Raw genomic sequence first — 15,293 nt, 5'->3', positions numbered from 1 at the left:
TGCTGGAGGTGCTCACTCGTCTATGCCAAGAAATATGGAAGACAGCTTCTTGGCCAACTGTCTGGAAGAGATCCATATTTATGCCTATTCCCAAGAAAAGTGATCCAACCGAATGTGGAAATTATAGAACAATATCATTAATATCACACGCAAGCAAAATTTTGCTGAAGATCATTCAAAAACAGCTGCAGCAGTATATTGACAGGGAACTGCCAGAAATTCAGGCTGGTTTCAGAAGAGGACGTGGAACCAGGGATATCATTGCTGATGTCAGATGGATCCTGGCTGAAAGCAGAGAATACCAGAAGGATGTTTACCTGTGTTTTATTGACCATGCAAAGGCATTCAACTGTATGGATCATAACAAACTATGGATAACACTGTGAAGAATGGGAATTCCAGAACACTTAATTGTGCTCATGAGGAACCTTTACATAGATCAAGAGGCAGTTGTTGCAGTTGTTCGGACAGAACAAGGGGATACTGATTGGTTTAAAGTCAGGAAACGTGTGCGTCAGGGTTGTATTCTTTAATCATACCTATTTAATCTGTATGCTGAACAAATAATCCAAGAAGCTGGACTATATGAAGAAGAATGGGGCGTCAGGATTGGAGGAAGACTCATTAACAACCTACTTTATGCAGATGACACAACCTTGCTTGCTGAAAGTGAAGAGGACTTGAAGCACTTACTAATGAAGATCAAAGACCACAGCTTTCAGTATGGATTATGCCTCAACATAAAGAAAACAAAAATCCTCACAACTGGTCCAAGGAGCAACATCATGATAAACGGAGAAAAGATTGAAGTTGTCAAGGATCTCATTTTACTTGGACCCACAATCAACAGCCATGGAAGCAGCAGTCAAGAAATCAAAAGACGCATTGCATTGGGCAAATCTGCTTCAAAGTACCTCTTCAAAGTGTTGAAGAGCAAAGATGTCACCCTGAAAGCTAAGGTGTGCCTGACCCAAGCCATGATATTTTCAATCACATCATATGCATGTGAAAGCTGGACAATGAAGAAGGAAGACCAAGGAGTTGATGCCTTTGAATTGTGGTGTTGGCAAAGACTATTGACTATACCATGGACTGCCAAAAGAACAAACAAATCTGTCTTAGAGGAAGTGCGCCCAGAATGCTCCTTAGAGGCAAGGATGGTGAGACTGCGTCTTACATACTTTGGACATGTTGTCAGGAGGGATCACTCCCTGGAGAAGGACATCATGCTTGGCAGAGTGCAGAGTCAGTGGAAAAGAGGAAGACCTTCAAAGAGGTGGATTGACACAGTGGCTGCAACAATGAGCTCAAGCATAACAACGATTGTAAGGACGGCGCAGGACCAGGCAGTGTTTCATTCTGTTGTGCATAGGGTTGCTATGAGTTGGAACTGACTCGACAGCACCTAACAACAACAATTTACAATATCTAAAAATATTTTATTTCTTTATTTACCAGTGAGATCAAACTATTGCCTTTCCAACATAAAACTCCTATGTACTGGTTTTGTTTATTTGTGTAAGATTTCTCACATGGGTCATATGATCTTACTTTTAATTTTTAAATATTGAATTAGATCTTTCTTCATCTAGAGTGTAACCAACAACATTATTGTTATAGATCCTTTCTTTCTAAATATATAAGGGGGAAATAACACTTGTATTCCACCAAGTGTATTTCACATAAGTCTAGTTTTAGGAATTAGGAGATGCAAGGATTTTGAGTTTAAATATGTTTGGGAAAAGCTCCTGGAGGGCCATTGTGCATATTAACAGATTAAGGAAATCCTATAGTAGAGAAATCCACTGAACTTCATCTTACCCAGTGTTTCTCAAATTTATTTGACCATGGTAACTTTAAAAAATATATATATAATGGCAGTGTTTATCTGATATTGTGAGAAAATAATGACTTACACTTATTTACTTAAAATATTTGGAGAAGTAGTAAAGCAAAGATAATACTTTTTTTTAATTAATAACAATATACATTAAAAAAAGAAAAACTAAATGAGGAAGACTGAAAACAAAGCTCAACTTCATTGCAATTAGAACAATGAAGATATGTTAATATAGACAATAAATTTAAACCCAGGCATTGTGATCTCAAAATTTCATCTTACTATTTTCTCTTACCAAGAAGAAAGAAAATTCTACTGAAAATTCTTGGGTGTATGGGGAAGATGTCTCATTTGTTTTCCAGCTTAAAAAAAAAAATGGATTAAATGTATGCTAAGCAGGCAGGAGTAATTTCTAGTAAGCAGCTGTGGTGATAAATATTATATAATTATACCTACAGACAGCATGTAAATCATCCATTTATGAGGCAGTAGATCAACAATCATTATGATCAAAGACTAATGTTTATTGAGTAACCACCAAGTATGTGTCATTATAATAAACTTAGAAGGTTTATTAACACACAAAAAAGGAAACTTAAATTAAGAAAATCATAATAATTTTATTATATTAATTAAAGGATATGACATGACTCAATGGCACCTAACAACAACAACAATTGAGTTCCTATTAAGAAAAATACTGGAAAATGAAAAAGTAACTAATATTGGTGGAGCTATTAACCATTTAGTGAAGGAGATTCATTCACATTCATAGATAATATAACTTGATCTCATAACGACCTTGCGATTTAAGTTCCATTATTTTGCTATTTCGATAGTTCATCTTGTTATTTCTTCAATAGTATGAACTTAAACAAAACAAAACAAAAAGAAAACAGTTGCCATCTAGTCAACTTAGCACCCCATGTGTGTCAGAATAAAACTTGCTGCATAGGGTTTTCAATGGCTGAATTCTCAGAAGTATATCACCAGGCCTTTCTTCTAAGACAGTACTGGAAGGGCTTGAACTACAGACCTTTTGGTTAGCAGCTGAGCACTTAACCATTTATTTCACCTAGGAATGTCCAGTTTGTACTTTAGACCCCTCTAAAAGCCGTAATTCAGATTTTAGGCTTTCCTTAGAGTCTTTTTCTTCCTTGTGAGTTTATGAGTATCAAAACTGTTGCTTTCCCCTTCTTTTAAAATTTCACTGAAATTCCCCTTCCCTATTTCAACCCAATTTAGATTAATTGAGGAAAGTGGTAGTAGTAAGATTTGAATTGAGATCTTTCACAGTGGTGAAGTTTGTGTTATCTGAAATCAAAGAGGACTTAAAGCACTTACTAATGAAAATCAAAGACTACAGCCTTGCATACGAATGACACCTCAGCATAAAGAAGATAAGAATCCCCACAACTGGTCCAATATGCAACATCATGATAAATGGAGAAAGTATTGAAGCTGTCAAAGATTTTATTTTACTAGGATCCACAGTCAACACCCACGGAAGCAGCAGTCAAGAAATCAAATGACCTATTGCATTGGGCAAATCTGCTGCAAAAGACCACTTTAAACATGTTGAGAAATAAAATAGGACGATTTATGTAGGTGTAATAGAAGAAAAAATATAACATTAACTGTCCATTTCCTCCATCCTCACACCTTTATTTTCAGAACAGAGTATTCCCATGTTTAGGCACTGAGATTGATGGTGATCAATAACAAACAGGGTAGAAATAATGGCTCCTTTGGGGTCATGCCTGGGTTAATTTAGTCAAGCCCATCGAGATTCAGAGGTTGCATTGTGCTGTCTTCTTCACAAACCCTCCATCCTCACCTCATGCCCTAATCAATGCCATGACCTTTAAAACAAGAGTTGAATTTTACTGATCTTACATCATGGTGGGTCTCATATCTTATTGCCTCATTTCTTCCTCCTAAAAAAAAAAGACCCATTTAAATAATCAGAAAGTAATGGGTAGGTATTTAAAGTGATATAGTTTAGTAAACCTTTATTATTATAACATGTTTGTGTCAGGTGATCCCAATGAAAAGAAAATTTTGTCCAGTGCATTTTATATTTCAGATGAAAACTACTCAATGGTCACGCTTAAACGTGGTATAACTCTCTGCATTTCTTAGGTGAAATAATCGTAGTTAACATTCATGAGAAATCTCATATATGAACTTTCACATGGCTTCTTTTCACTTATTCCAAAGCGAGGTGATCACAATACAGTTTTGAAAAACTTCCTAGGTAGAGTGAAAAAAATGGAAGATTTATATTAAGAAGATGTTTCACTACAAGAGCCAGAGTTAAAAGAGCTCTTTTTTTCAACTCCTCTCAAATATTTTAGCAGCATCTTAGAGGAGTGTCTAGTGAGAGTGTGTTTAGTGTATGCACTGCTCAGTAGAGCAATCCTCCTTTTACATGGAGTTGCCATTGGCTCATTACAGACATTTGTTGTAGGCACACATTTCTATGTGAGACAATTCACAAGTGCTAAGAATTCAAAGATGATAGTTGCAGTCTCTACCCAGTAGATTTCATAATTCATTTAGGAAAACAGATGAATAAATAATTGTAATTACTATAACTAATTACAAAGTAGAGGGATATGTTATTATGAGCTTACAAAGGATGCTCAGTAGATATTTGGGGCACCTAACTCATCCTGGAAGGAGGTTAGAAAAGGCTTCTAGATAGAGATAAGGGCTGAGCTATGTCTTAATAAGTGGCTATGGTATGGTAAGCGTAGCAAGAAAGGGGAGAGGACAGGTGGGAGAGAAAAAGGGAGAATGAAAACAATATGTCTGAGGCTATAACGAAGGCAGAAGCTGAGGGAGGAAATGGAGAGGTAGAGGCATACTCAAGATAAAGAATCAACAAGACTCTGCGGAGAATTGAATAGGAATGGCAGAGCATGAAGACAATTCTTGGATGACTTCCAGCCTCCTGGTTTGTATAGTAGGTGTAATATGGTGTCATTTACCAAGATAATGAAACAAGTTTGGAAGAGGGAGTAAGAAATTATGAATTCAATTATTGACTTACTAAGTTTGAATTTCCTAAGACACATTTACTTTCTTTAGAAAGTTAGATATTCAGGTCAATAGTAGAAGAGGCCCATTTATCCCATTTTACTCTATTTTTCCCCATCTTTTCAAAGGATACAAGTGATACACTTTTGCATGCCATTAAAAAAATAATCTGTTGATAAGAAATTCACATAGCAAAATTAGCCATTTTAAAGTGAAAATTCAGTGACATTTAGTAATTCACAATGTTGTACAATCACCACCTGTATCTAATTCCAAAATATTTCCATCATTCCAAAGTAAGCCCCTTACACATTAAACAGTTTCTTCCAGTTCCTCTTAATCCTCCATCCTCTGGCAACAACCAATGTCCATCCCATGTCTATGGATTTATCTATTCTGGGTATTTCATATAAGTGACATCATGCAATGTGTGTCTTCTGTGTCTGGCTTCATTCACTTAACTTGATGTTCTGAAAGTTGTATCAGTATTTATTCCTTTTTATGGTTGAGTAATATTCCATTGTATGTATATACCACACTGTATCTATTCACCCACTGATGCGTATTTGGGCTAATTCCACCTTTTGGCTGTTGTGAATAGGGCTGTTATGAACATGTTGTACATGTACTTATTTAAGTGCCTGTTATCAGTCCTTTGGGATATGTACCTAGAAGTAGAATTGCAGGGTCATATGGTAATTCTATGTTTAACTTTTTGGGGAACTGGCAAACTTGCATGTCCTTTTGAAGGAGATTTACTTAGCATGGAAACCCTGCTGGTGTAGTGGTTAAGAGTCCAACTGTTAACCAAAAGGTCGGCAGCTTGAATCTACCTTGGAAACTGTATGGGGCAGTTCTACTGTGTCCTATAGGGTCACCATGAGTCAGAATTGACTTGATGGCAATTGGTTTGGGGTTTTTTGTTTGTTTATTTTATACTTAGCATGACATTTCTACCAAATCTCATTTATATGACTGTGATCAGAGTTAAACTATTCTTCCAAAATCCAGCGTCAATTGATATAGCTAAGCTTCATAGGCTAAATTTTCTTGGAAGGCTGAAATGCTTAGTACACATTTAAGGCTGAGTCAATGCTTCCTAAATAAATAAGTGAATTATCGCATGGCATAATGCCAATGTTATAACAAGTTCCAGAACAAAAAATAATGGGGGAGGGGGCTTCAAAGGATTAGTTCTGATTAACCTTCTCTAATCTCATGCCTGAACATGGATTAACAAAGCCTTTACCTGCTTAATAGCTTCATCAGCATCACTTTAAATGCCTTTGAACATCAAGGGGCAGGATACTAAGGATCCCTCACCACTCATGAGGCAAAACGTAAGAAAATTGCCTGAGATAGATGTGTAGACAGTCTTTTTATTCTATTGCGTGCATAATTTGAAACTTAGGACATTTTCATTCATGTTTCTAACTTGAGAAATTTGGAATCTATTAGAAATATTAAAATACAGAAACGAAATCAACCTCCATAATTAAACACACACATGCTCACATACAAGCATGCATGTTATTATATTGCTACATGCTATTTGAAATGTAAGGAGCCCCGGTGGTGTAGTGGTTAAAGAACTGAGCTGCTAACCAAAAGTTTGGTGGTTTGAACTCACTAGCTGCTCCACAAGAGAAAGATGTGGCAATCTACTTCCATAAAGATTTATGGCCTTGGAAACACCATGCGCAAGTTCTACTCTGTCCTATAGGGTCACTATGAGGTGGAATCAACTCCATGACAATGGCTTTGGTTTTGTTTTGTTTTAAATGTATTCTATTCTCTAGTGCTACTTACTACCCCTACAAGCACATCAAAGCAACAGTGTTTTGGTATCTTTTGTAAAAATAAATAATTCTTATGCTATACATATTTGATTTCATGTTACATCCTTCACAGATATCAATCACCAATGCCTGAATAAAATATTACTGTCATCTAGATTGAAAAGTTGACACACTGTAATCAACACAAGCATGCTCTCTTTTTAGCTTGCTTCATTTATGTCTCAGTAGATTAAAAATTTTCTTTCTGATTCTCATTAAATCTAACTTGTTGAAATATGACATAAATAATTAGCTGGAACTCAGAATTGGGAAAAATTGCCATAACATTATGTTAACTAAACGATGTTAACAAATTCAGCCATGCCATCAAATGTGCTTCTCAAACCTCAGTGCGCACCAGAATCACCTGCAGGGCTGGACCCAAAGCCTAGTTTCCAGATCAGGATGTTTGTGGAAGGGCTGGGAATTTGCATTTCTAATAAATTCCCAGGTGATGTTGTTGCTTGAGAATTACCGCTTTATTGTAATTCTCCTCCAACAAGAGACCTACACTTGCCTTATACCTGATGTTGTTAGTTGCCATCAGTTGATTCCTACTTCTGATGACGTCATGTGTGTAGAGTAAAACTACTCCATAGCGTTTCTTTGCTGTAATATTAAAGGAAGATTGCCAGGCCTATTTCCTGCAGTACTGCCCTTAAACTTGTTGTGTGTCATTGAATCAATCAAATTTCATCTCATAGCAACCCAATATGACAGAGTAGAAATGCCCCATAGGGTTTCTAGGCTGTAATCTTTTTTTATTTAATTTTTGTTGTGCTTTAAGTGAAAGTTTACAAATCAAGTCAATCTCTCATACAAAAATGTATATACACCTTGCTATATACTCCTAATTGCTCTCCCCCTAATGAGATAGCACACTCCTTCCCTCCACTCTCTCTTTTCGTTTCCATTCCACCAGCTTCTGAACCCCTCTGCCATCTCATCTCCCCTCCAGATAGGAGATGCCAACATAGTCTCATGTGTCTACTTGATCCAAGAAGCTCATTCTCTCCAGCATCTTTTTCTATCCCATTGTCCAGACCAATCCCTGTCTGAAGAGTTGGCTTTGGGAATGGTTCCTGTCTTGGGTTAACAGAAGGTCTGGAGACCATGACCACCAGGGTCCTTCTAGTCTCAATCAGACCATTAAGTTTCATCTTTTTATAAGAATATGGGGTCTGCATCCCACTACTCTCCCACTCCCTCAGGGGTTCTCTGTTGTGTTCCCTGTCAGGGCAGTCATAGGTTATAGCCAGGCACCATCTAGTTCTTCTGGTCTTAGGCTGATGTAGTCCCTGGTTTATGTGGCCCTTTCTGTCTCTTGGGCTCATAATTACCTTCTGTCTTTGGAGTTCTTCATTGTCCTTTGCTCCAGGTGGGTTGAGACCAACTGATGCATCTTAGACAGCCCCTTGCTAACGTTTAAGACCCCAGACGCCATTCTCCAAAGTGGGATGCAGAATATTTTCTTAAGATATTTTATTGTGCCATTTGACTTAGATGTCCTCTGAGACCGTGGTCCCCAAACCCCCACCCCTGCTATGCTACTCTGGCCTTCGAAGCATTCAGTTTATTCAGGAAACTTCTTTACTTTTGGTTTAGTTCAGTTGTGCTGACCTCTCATGTATTGTGTGTTGTCTTTCCCTTCACCTAAAATAGTTTTTTTCTGCTATCTAATTAGGAAATACCCCTCTCCCTCCCCCCTTTCGTAACCATCAAAGAATATGTTCTCTGTTTAATCTATTTCTCAAATTCTTATAACAGTGGTCTTATACAATATTTGTCCTTTTGCAACTAATTTCACTCTGCATAATGTCTTCCAGATTCCTCCATCTTATGAAATGTTTCACAGATTCATCACTGTTCTTTATCAATGCGTAGTATTCCACTGTGTGAATATACCATAATTTATTTATCCATTCACCTTTTGATGGACACCTTGGTTGCTTTCATCTTTTTGCTGTTGTAAACAGTGCTGCACTGAACATGGGTGTGCATATATCTGTTCGTGTAAAGGCTCTCATTTCTCTAGGATATATTCCAAGGAGTGGGATTGCTGGTTCATATGGTAGTTCTATTTCTAGCTTTTTAAGGAAAAGCCAAATCAATTTCCAAAGTGGTTGAACCTTTTACATTCCCACCAGCAGTGTATAAATGTTCCAGTCTCTCCATAGGCTGTAACCTTCACTGGGGGAAATCGCCAGGTCTTTTCTCCCTAGGAGCTGTCGCTGGGTTCCAGTTGCCCACATTTCAATTATCAGCTAAGGGCTTAACCATCGTTCTATCAGGGCTGGTTTCATTTGTCATTAAAAACCGGAAACTGAACCCACTGCGATCGAATTGATTCCAATTCATAGCATACTTATAGGGTTTCCAAGGCCATAAATCTCTAATAAGGAAGCCAACTGCCAGCCACATCTTTCTGCTGAGTGACTGGTGGGTTTAAACAACTGACCTTTTGGTTAGCAGCTGAGCACTTTAACCACTGCACCACCAGTGCTCCTTTCATATGTCGTTAAAAAACCAAACCAAATCCGTTGCCATCAAGTAAATTCTGCCTCATAGCAACCCTATAGGACAGAGTAGAACTGCCCCCTAGGGTTTCCAAGGAGAAGCTAGTGAATTTGAACTGCCAACCTTTTGGTTAGCAGCCTGAGATTTTAACCACTGCACCTTTGCAAATTAAAACGGCAATGAAATACCAGTAACCAAACCCTAAACCCACTGCCGTTGAGTCGATTCTGACTCATAGCGACCCTATAGGACAGAGTAGAACTGCCCCCATAGAGTTTCCAAGGAGCACCTGGCGGATTCAAACTGCCGACCTTTTGGTTAGCAGCCGTAGCACTTAACCACTATGCCACCAGGATTCCCACACACCTAGTAGAATGCCTAAAATAGAAAACACTGACAATTTCAAATGCTGGAGAAAATACACAGCAAAAGTGACTCCCATTCATTGCAGGTGGTAATGCAAATGGTACGGCCAATTTTGGAAGAAAGTTTGGTGGTTTCTTACAAAGCTAAACATAGCCTTGCAATATGACCCAGCAACTGCACTCCTAGATATTTACGCAAATGGGTTGAAAACATTGTCCACACAAAACCCTGCACACGAATGTTTATAGCAGCTTTATTCAAGTACCAAAAATGGGAAGCAGCCAAGGGTTCTTCAGTAGGTTAATGGATAAACAAACCGTGGTAAATTCGTTGTATTCAGTGATAAAAAAACAAATGAGCTATCAAGCCACAGAAAGACCAGGGCTTTGAACTGGTTTTTTCCAGTTCGAACCCCTGTGGAGAATTTGCATTTCCATCCCAGATATACAAAATCCCCAGATGATTCTTATGTATAATAAATTTTCAGAACCACTGCTCTCCTAGTGGTTCTCAGAATTGGTCCCTAACTCGCAATATTAGCATTGCCTGGGAGCTTGTTAGAAATGCATATTCTCAGCAGGGCTTCAAAACTTAAATTCCTATTGCTAAATAAAGAAAGCTAATGTGAAAACAACACCTAACAACAACAGTGTGAAAAGGCTAAAAAAAGGAAAAAGAAAACCGTTGCCATGGACTCCTGGACTCGTAGTGATTCTATAGGACAGAGTAGAACTGCCCCATGCAGTTTCCAAGGAGTGCCTGGGGGATTCGAACTGCTGACCTTTTAGTTAACAGATGTAGCTCTTAACCACTTCATGGAAGCCAACCAGGGTTTCCATGAAAAGACTAAAAAAAAATAAAAATAGGTATAATTCCGACTATGTAATATTCTGGAGAAGGCAAAATTATAGAGAGAAGAAAAAGATCAGTTGTTGCCAGGGGCTTAGAGGAGGAGAGGAAGTATGACTAGTGGGTTTTTAGGGCAATGAAACTATTCTGTACAATACTGTAATGGTGGATACATAACATTATGCACTTATGGAAATCCAGAGAACTATGCAACATAAAGGGTTTTGTAAATGTGCACAATTTAAGCTATGTAATGAAATGTAAACTATGGACTTCAGTTAATAATAATACATCAATTTTGGTTCATCAATTGTAACAAATCTACCGTACTAATCTAAGACATTGATAACTGGGGAAACTAGGGTGGAGGGGACAGAGTGCAGGTATGTGAGGACTCTACTTTCTGCTCAGGCTTTCTGTAAACCTGAAACAGCTCTAACAAGTAACATCTATTTAAAAAATTAAAACATTAGAAAAAAGTGAGGAGAGAATAGGATGAATATTGTTGACAGAGGCATAGGAGCAATGTTTTCACTGAGTGTGAGAAACTACAAGTAGTTCAGTGCAGTTTATAGGTGACGTTCATGAGAATTGACAAGAGGTGACTGGCTAAGCTGTCAGGGAAAACTTAGAGGAAATATTTCGAAGAGATGCCACTAGATTTGAACTTTTCTTATAGAAAATAAGAAGCTATTTGTCTTAGTTATCTAGTACTGCTGTAACAGAAATACCACAAGTGGATGGCTTAACAAAGAGAAATTTATTTTCTCACAGTCTAGTAGGTTACAAGTCCAAATTCAAGGCATCGGCTCCAAGGGAAGGCTTTCTCTCTCTGTCGGCTCTGGAGGAAAGACCTTGTCCTCAATCTTCCCCTGGTCCAGGAGCTTCTCAGGCTCAGGGATCCTGTGTCCAAAGGATGTGCTCTGCTTCTGGTGCTGCTTTCTTGGTGGTATGAGGTCCCCAACTCTCAGCTTGCTTCCCTTTCCTTTTTATCTATTGAGAGATAAAAGGTGGTGTAGGCCACACCCCAGAGAAACTCCCTTTACATTGGATCAGGGATGTGACCTGGGTAAAGGTGGTGCTACAATCCCACCCTAATCCAATCAGAAAATGGTGGACAACCACAGAATACTGGGAATCATGGCCTAACCAAGTTGATACATACATTTTTGGGGGGACAATCCATGACACTATTAAAGGGGGGAAGAATTAACGGTCATGCAGGGTCAAAGTTTAAGTAGATCACTCTGAGCTTCTGTGTAGTAGTTTTTGAGCAGATAGGATTAGAAGAGACCTGACAAGATAGTTATAGTAGATCATGTAATAGACATTGACAGCTGAAACTAAAACAATCACCCAATTGCTACCAATGGAGAGAAAATTTTTTCCAAGAAATATTTCAGAAATAAAATCAAGTCTTGGTTATGGGTGTGGAAGGTTGTGATGAAGATAACTTCCAAATTTCTAGTATGAATGATTAGGAAGATCTTCAATACCTGGCATTTAGTGAGATAGAGACAAGAGAAATGATAGTTTTGGGCCACGGTAATGTATTTGGTTTGATAAGTATTAAGTTAGAACTGACTGTTAAAATTTTAGGGGGAATTAACTAACAGGTAATTGAATATTCTTAAAGTTAGGAATGGTATGTAAATCAGATATAAATCAGATATATAGACTTGGAAATATCAGATTATGGGTGATAAATTAAGCAATGTTGTTGTGTGCTGTTTAGTATATTCTGATTCATAGCCACCCCACATGACACAGTAAAACTGCTGCATAGGATTTCCTAGGCTATAATCTTTATGGCAGCATATTGCCAAGTCTTTTCTCCTTCAGAGTGACTGGTGGGTTCAAACCACTGACCTTTAGGTTCACAGCCCAGGGCTTAACCATTGAGCCAGTGGGGCTCCTTAAGCAAAGATACCAGAACCAAACCCACACTACTGAGTCGATTCCAACTCATACGGACCCTGTAGGACAGAGGGGAACTACCCCATAGGATTTCCAAGGCTGTAATCTTTATGAAAGCAGACTGCCACATCTTAGCAGCTGGTGGGTTCTACCCACTTTCATTTAGCAGCTGAGCACTTAACCACTGCGCAACCAGGGCTCCTTTAAGCAATGATAAGAGGTTAAAAATATGACAATCTCTGCCTTTTAATTAGGGTATTTAAACTCTACTTTTAATGCAGTTTTTGGTATGGTCGGGTTTCAATTCTATTATCTTTCTGTTTGTCTCCACTCTACTTTGTTCATGTTTTCCTTTTTTCTGCTTCCTTTGGGTAATGGAACATTTTTTTAAATTATCTTTTCCTCCTTTTTGCTGTATTAGCTATAATTTATTGCTGCGTTTTGTTAGTAGTTGTTTTAACATTTATAGTATTCATAGTGAACTTACGAACATCTACTTTCAAGTGATACACCATTTACATACAGTACAATAACATTATTTCTATTTTTTTCTTGCTGCCTTTGTGCTATTGTCGTCATGCATTTTCCTTCTAAATACATTATAAATCTCACAAGAGATTTTTTTCTTTTATCAGACAGTTATCTTTTAAAATGATTTAAACAATAAATTATATATTTTTCTCTATTTATATTGTTAGTATCTCTGATGCTCTGCAGTCTGGTGTAGCTTTAATTCCACCTAGTAGTGTTTTTGTTCTGCTTTAAGTATTTCCTTCCACATTTTGTCATGCATGCAGGCTGGTGATGAGTCTTTCAAAAAGTTTTATCACATTCATTTTTGAAAGGTACCTTTTTCTGTGTGTAAAATTCTAAGTTGACATTGTCTTTTGTTTGTTTTGTTTTATTTTTCTCCTATCGTTTAAAAATTTTGCCCCACTGACTTTCGGCTCTATTGTTTCCAAGAAGTATGCTGTCACTGTTATCTTTGTTCTCATTCACATGATGTTACTCTCCCCCCACCCCGCCCCTGGCTGTTTTTAAGATTTTCCCTTTATCATTGTTTTAAAACATTTGATTATGATATACCTTGGTGTAGTTTTCTTCACACTACTTGTGCTTGGGTATTTTGTATTTCTGAATTATAGCTTTCATCAAATTTGGAAAAATTTCAGCCATTATTTCTTCAAATTTTAAAATTTTCTAGGCAAAGAAGTCATCAAGCCTAAGCCTCCACGTATGTTATATGCATGTGAAAAATAAATAAAGTAGTACAGAAATATTAACTGCATGTTTTTACTTATCCTCTGATTCCACTGTTGAATATTTTGCTTAAAGACAAAGCTTAAATATTTTGTGCAGAGTGTGTTCCTATTATCATAAGTGTATTTCTGAGAACGTGCTATGCTTAAATTTTTCTTCATTCTTTATTCACTGAAGCTACAAAACAATACCTTTCATTAATGTCTCATTAAAAATTTTAGTTCATATTATCATTTTTGCTCAAAATAATTCTTCCTGAGATTGGTAAAACCAAAAGACCAAACCCCCTGCTGTCCAGTGGATTCTAACTCAAAGCACCCTATAGGACAGAGTAGAACTACCTCATAGAGTTTCCAAGGAGCACCTGGCAGATTCGAACTGCTGACCTTTTGATTAGCAGCTGTAGCACTTAACCACTATGCCACTGTCTGCATTAATTTGCCTCAATCATAAGAAGAGAGAAATTAATATGGCAGATATAGAAACAATAAATAATACATAAAATAAATATGCATGAGCAAAAGCACAGGAAATAAATCACCTTTCTATACAATCATAATTGCTAATGTTTATCTATATTTTCAGAACCACAAGTAAAAAAAGAAGAGAAGTCAGGTATGTATATCCTAGGTATAGATTCGTAGATACTTTCCATATTTATAATAATGCAGTATCTCTTTGCAAATGCTATGCCTTAATGCAGATGTTATAACAAAAGTGTATCTTTGACTAACTTTTAAAACATATATATATATATACACATATAAAATTCAGAAGAAATAATTGATTAATTGAGTTGAGTCCACCGAAACCACTATTTTTCCTGATTGTCGTAAGACACCGCTATTCTGTCAGGAAAAACAGTTGCTCTACTTGGGCTCTATTTGGGCTCCTCAGTTGATATGAGTATTTCTGAGGACTGCAGTAGACAGTAGAAACTCTTTAAAGGCAACACACATTAGTCTCTGATTCTCAAAACAGTTAAATCTTTGTTTATTATTTCCCAGCCATTTGTCTAAATTCCTAAATCATGTAAAGGATCAGTTAGGTCAATATGAAAGAGTCTCTTTCAACTTTTCTCCCTTAAATCATTTATCTTATGATAATATCAGAACTATTTCACAGAACGATCAGCTTTGACAAAAAATAGAAAATTCAGGTTTAAATCAATCAGCAGTAGCAATCATTCAATAAAAGAAAAGTCCATAATTTTAACTAAGAATGTATTTGTAGTCCATTACTGACAGACCAGCATTAATATGGAATATTTTTTTAGTAAAATGCTGGTGTTTTTAATTATACTAAACAAAACAAAATACTTTCCAAAAATAAATTTGTGCTATAGTTGGTGTTGTTGTTTTGTTTGTTTTTTTAAATATAGATTTTAAAATTTCTCCCCTTTTCCCCCCCTCAGAGCCACAAGTTAAAAAAGAAACAAAACCAGGTAACAATACTTTGATTCTTAAATAGATTCAGAGCTGATGTTGCTTTCATTTTAGAACTAAAAGCCTTTTCCTTCCCACAGTGGGGATTTACAGAGCCTCCCCATTACTTGTTCTCTTTCCCATTCCATTGCTCATTATGGATGAGTGCTGGATTTGGTAATGAGGATTTCTCATAAGAAAAAGCAATTGCAATATGGCTTTAAACTGACCTCAGCAGAG

The 15,293-nt window shown here is 37.1% G+C and overlaps 1 protein-coding gene across 1 annotated transcript in view; it reads left to right on the top strand.

Moving 5' to 3' along the window:
* TRDN (triadin) overlaps positions 1–15,293 on the top strand; it is a 354,043-nt gene that overhangs the window by 318,064 nt on the left and 20,686 nt on the right. The window contains exons 25-27 of the mRNA XM_049874135.1: positions 13,574–13,603; positions 14,215–14,244; positions 15,044–15,073. Coding sequence (XP_049730092.1) covers positions 13,574–13,603; positions 14,215–14,244; positions 15,044–15,073 — 90 coding nt within the window. The remainder of the gene's footprint in view (positions 1–13,573; positions 13,604–14,214; positions 14,245–15,043; positions 15,074–15,293) is intronic.

The sequence above is a fragment of the Elephas maximus genome, chromosome 1 (genome assembly GCF_024166365.1).
Source record: "Elephas maximus indicus isolate mEleMax1 chromosome 1, mEleMax1 primary haplotype, whole genome shotgun sequence".
Classification (NCBI taxonomy): domain Eukaryota; kingdom Metazoa; phylum Chordata; class Mammalia; order Proboscidea; family Elephantidae; genus Elephas; species Elephas maximus.
The sequence above is the reverse complement of the archived record's forward strand: the minus strand, read 5'-3'. Positions and strand labels throughout refer to the sequence as shown.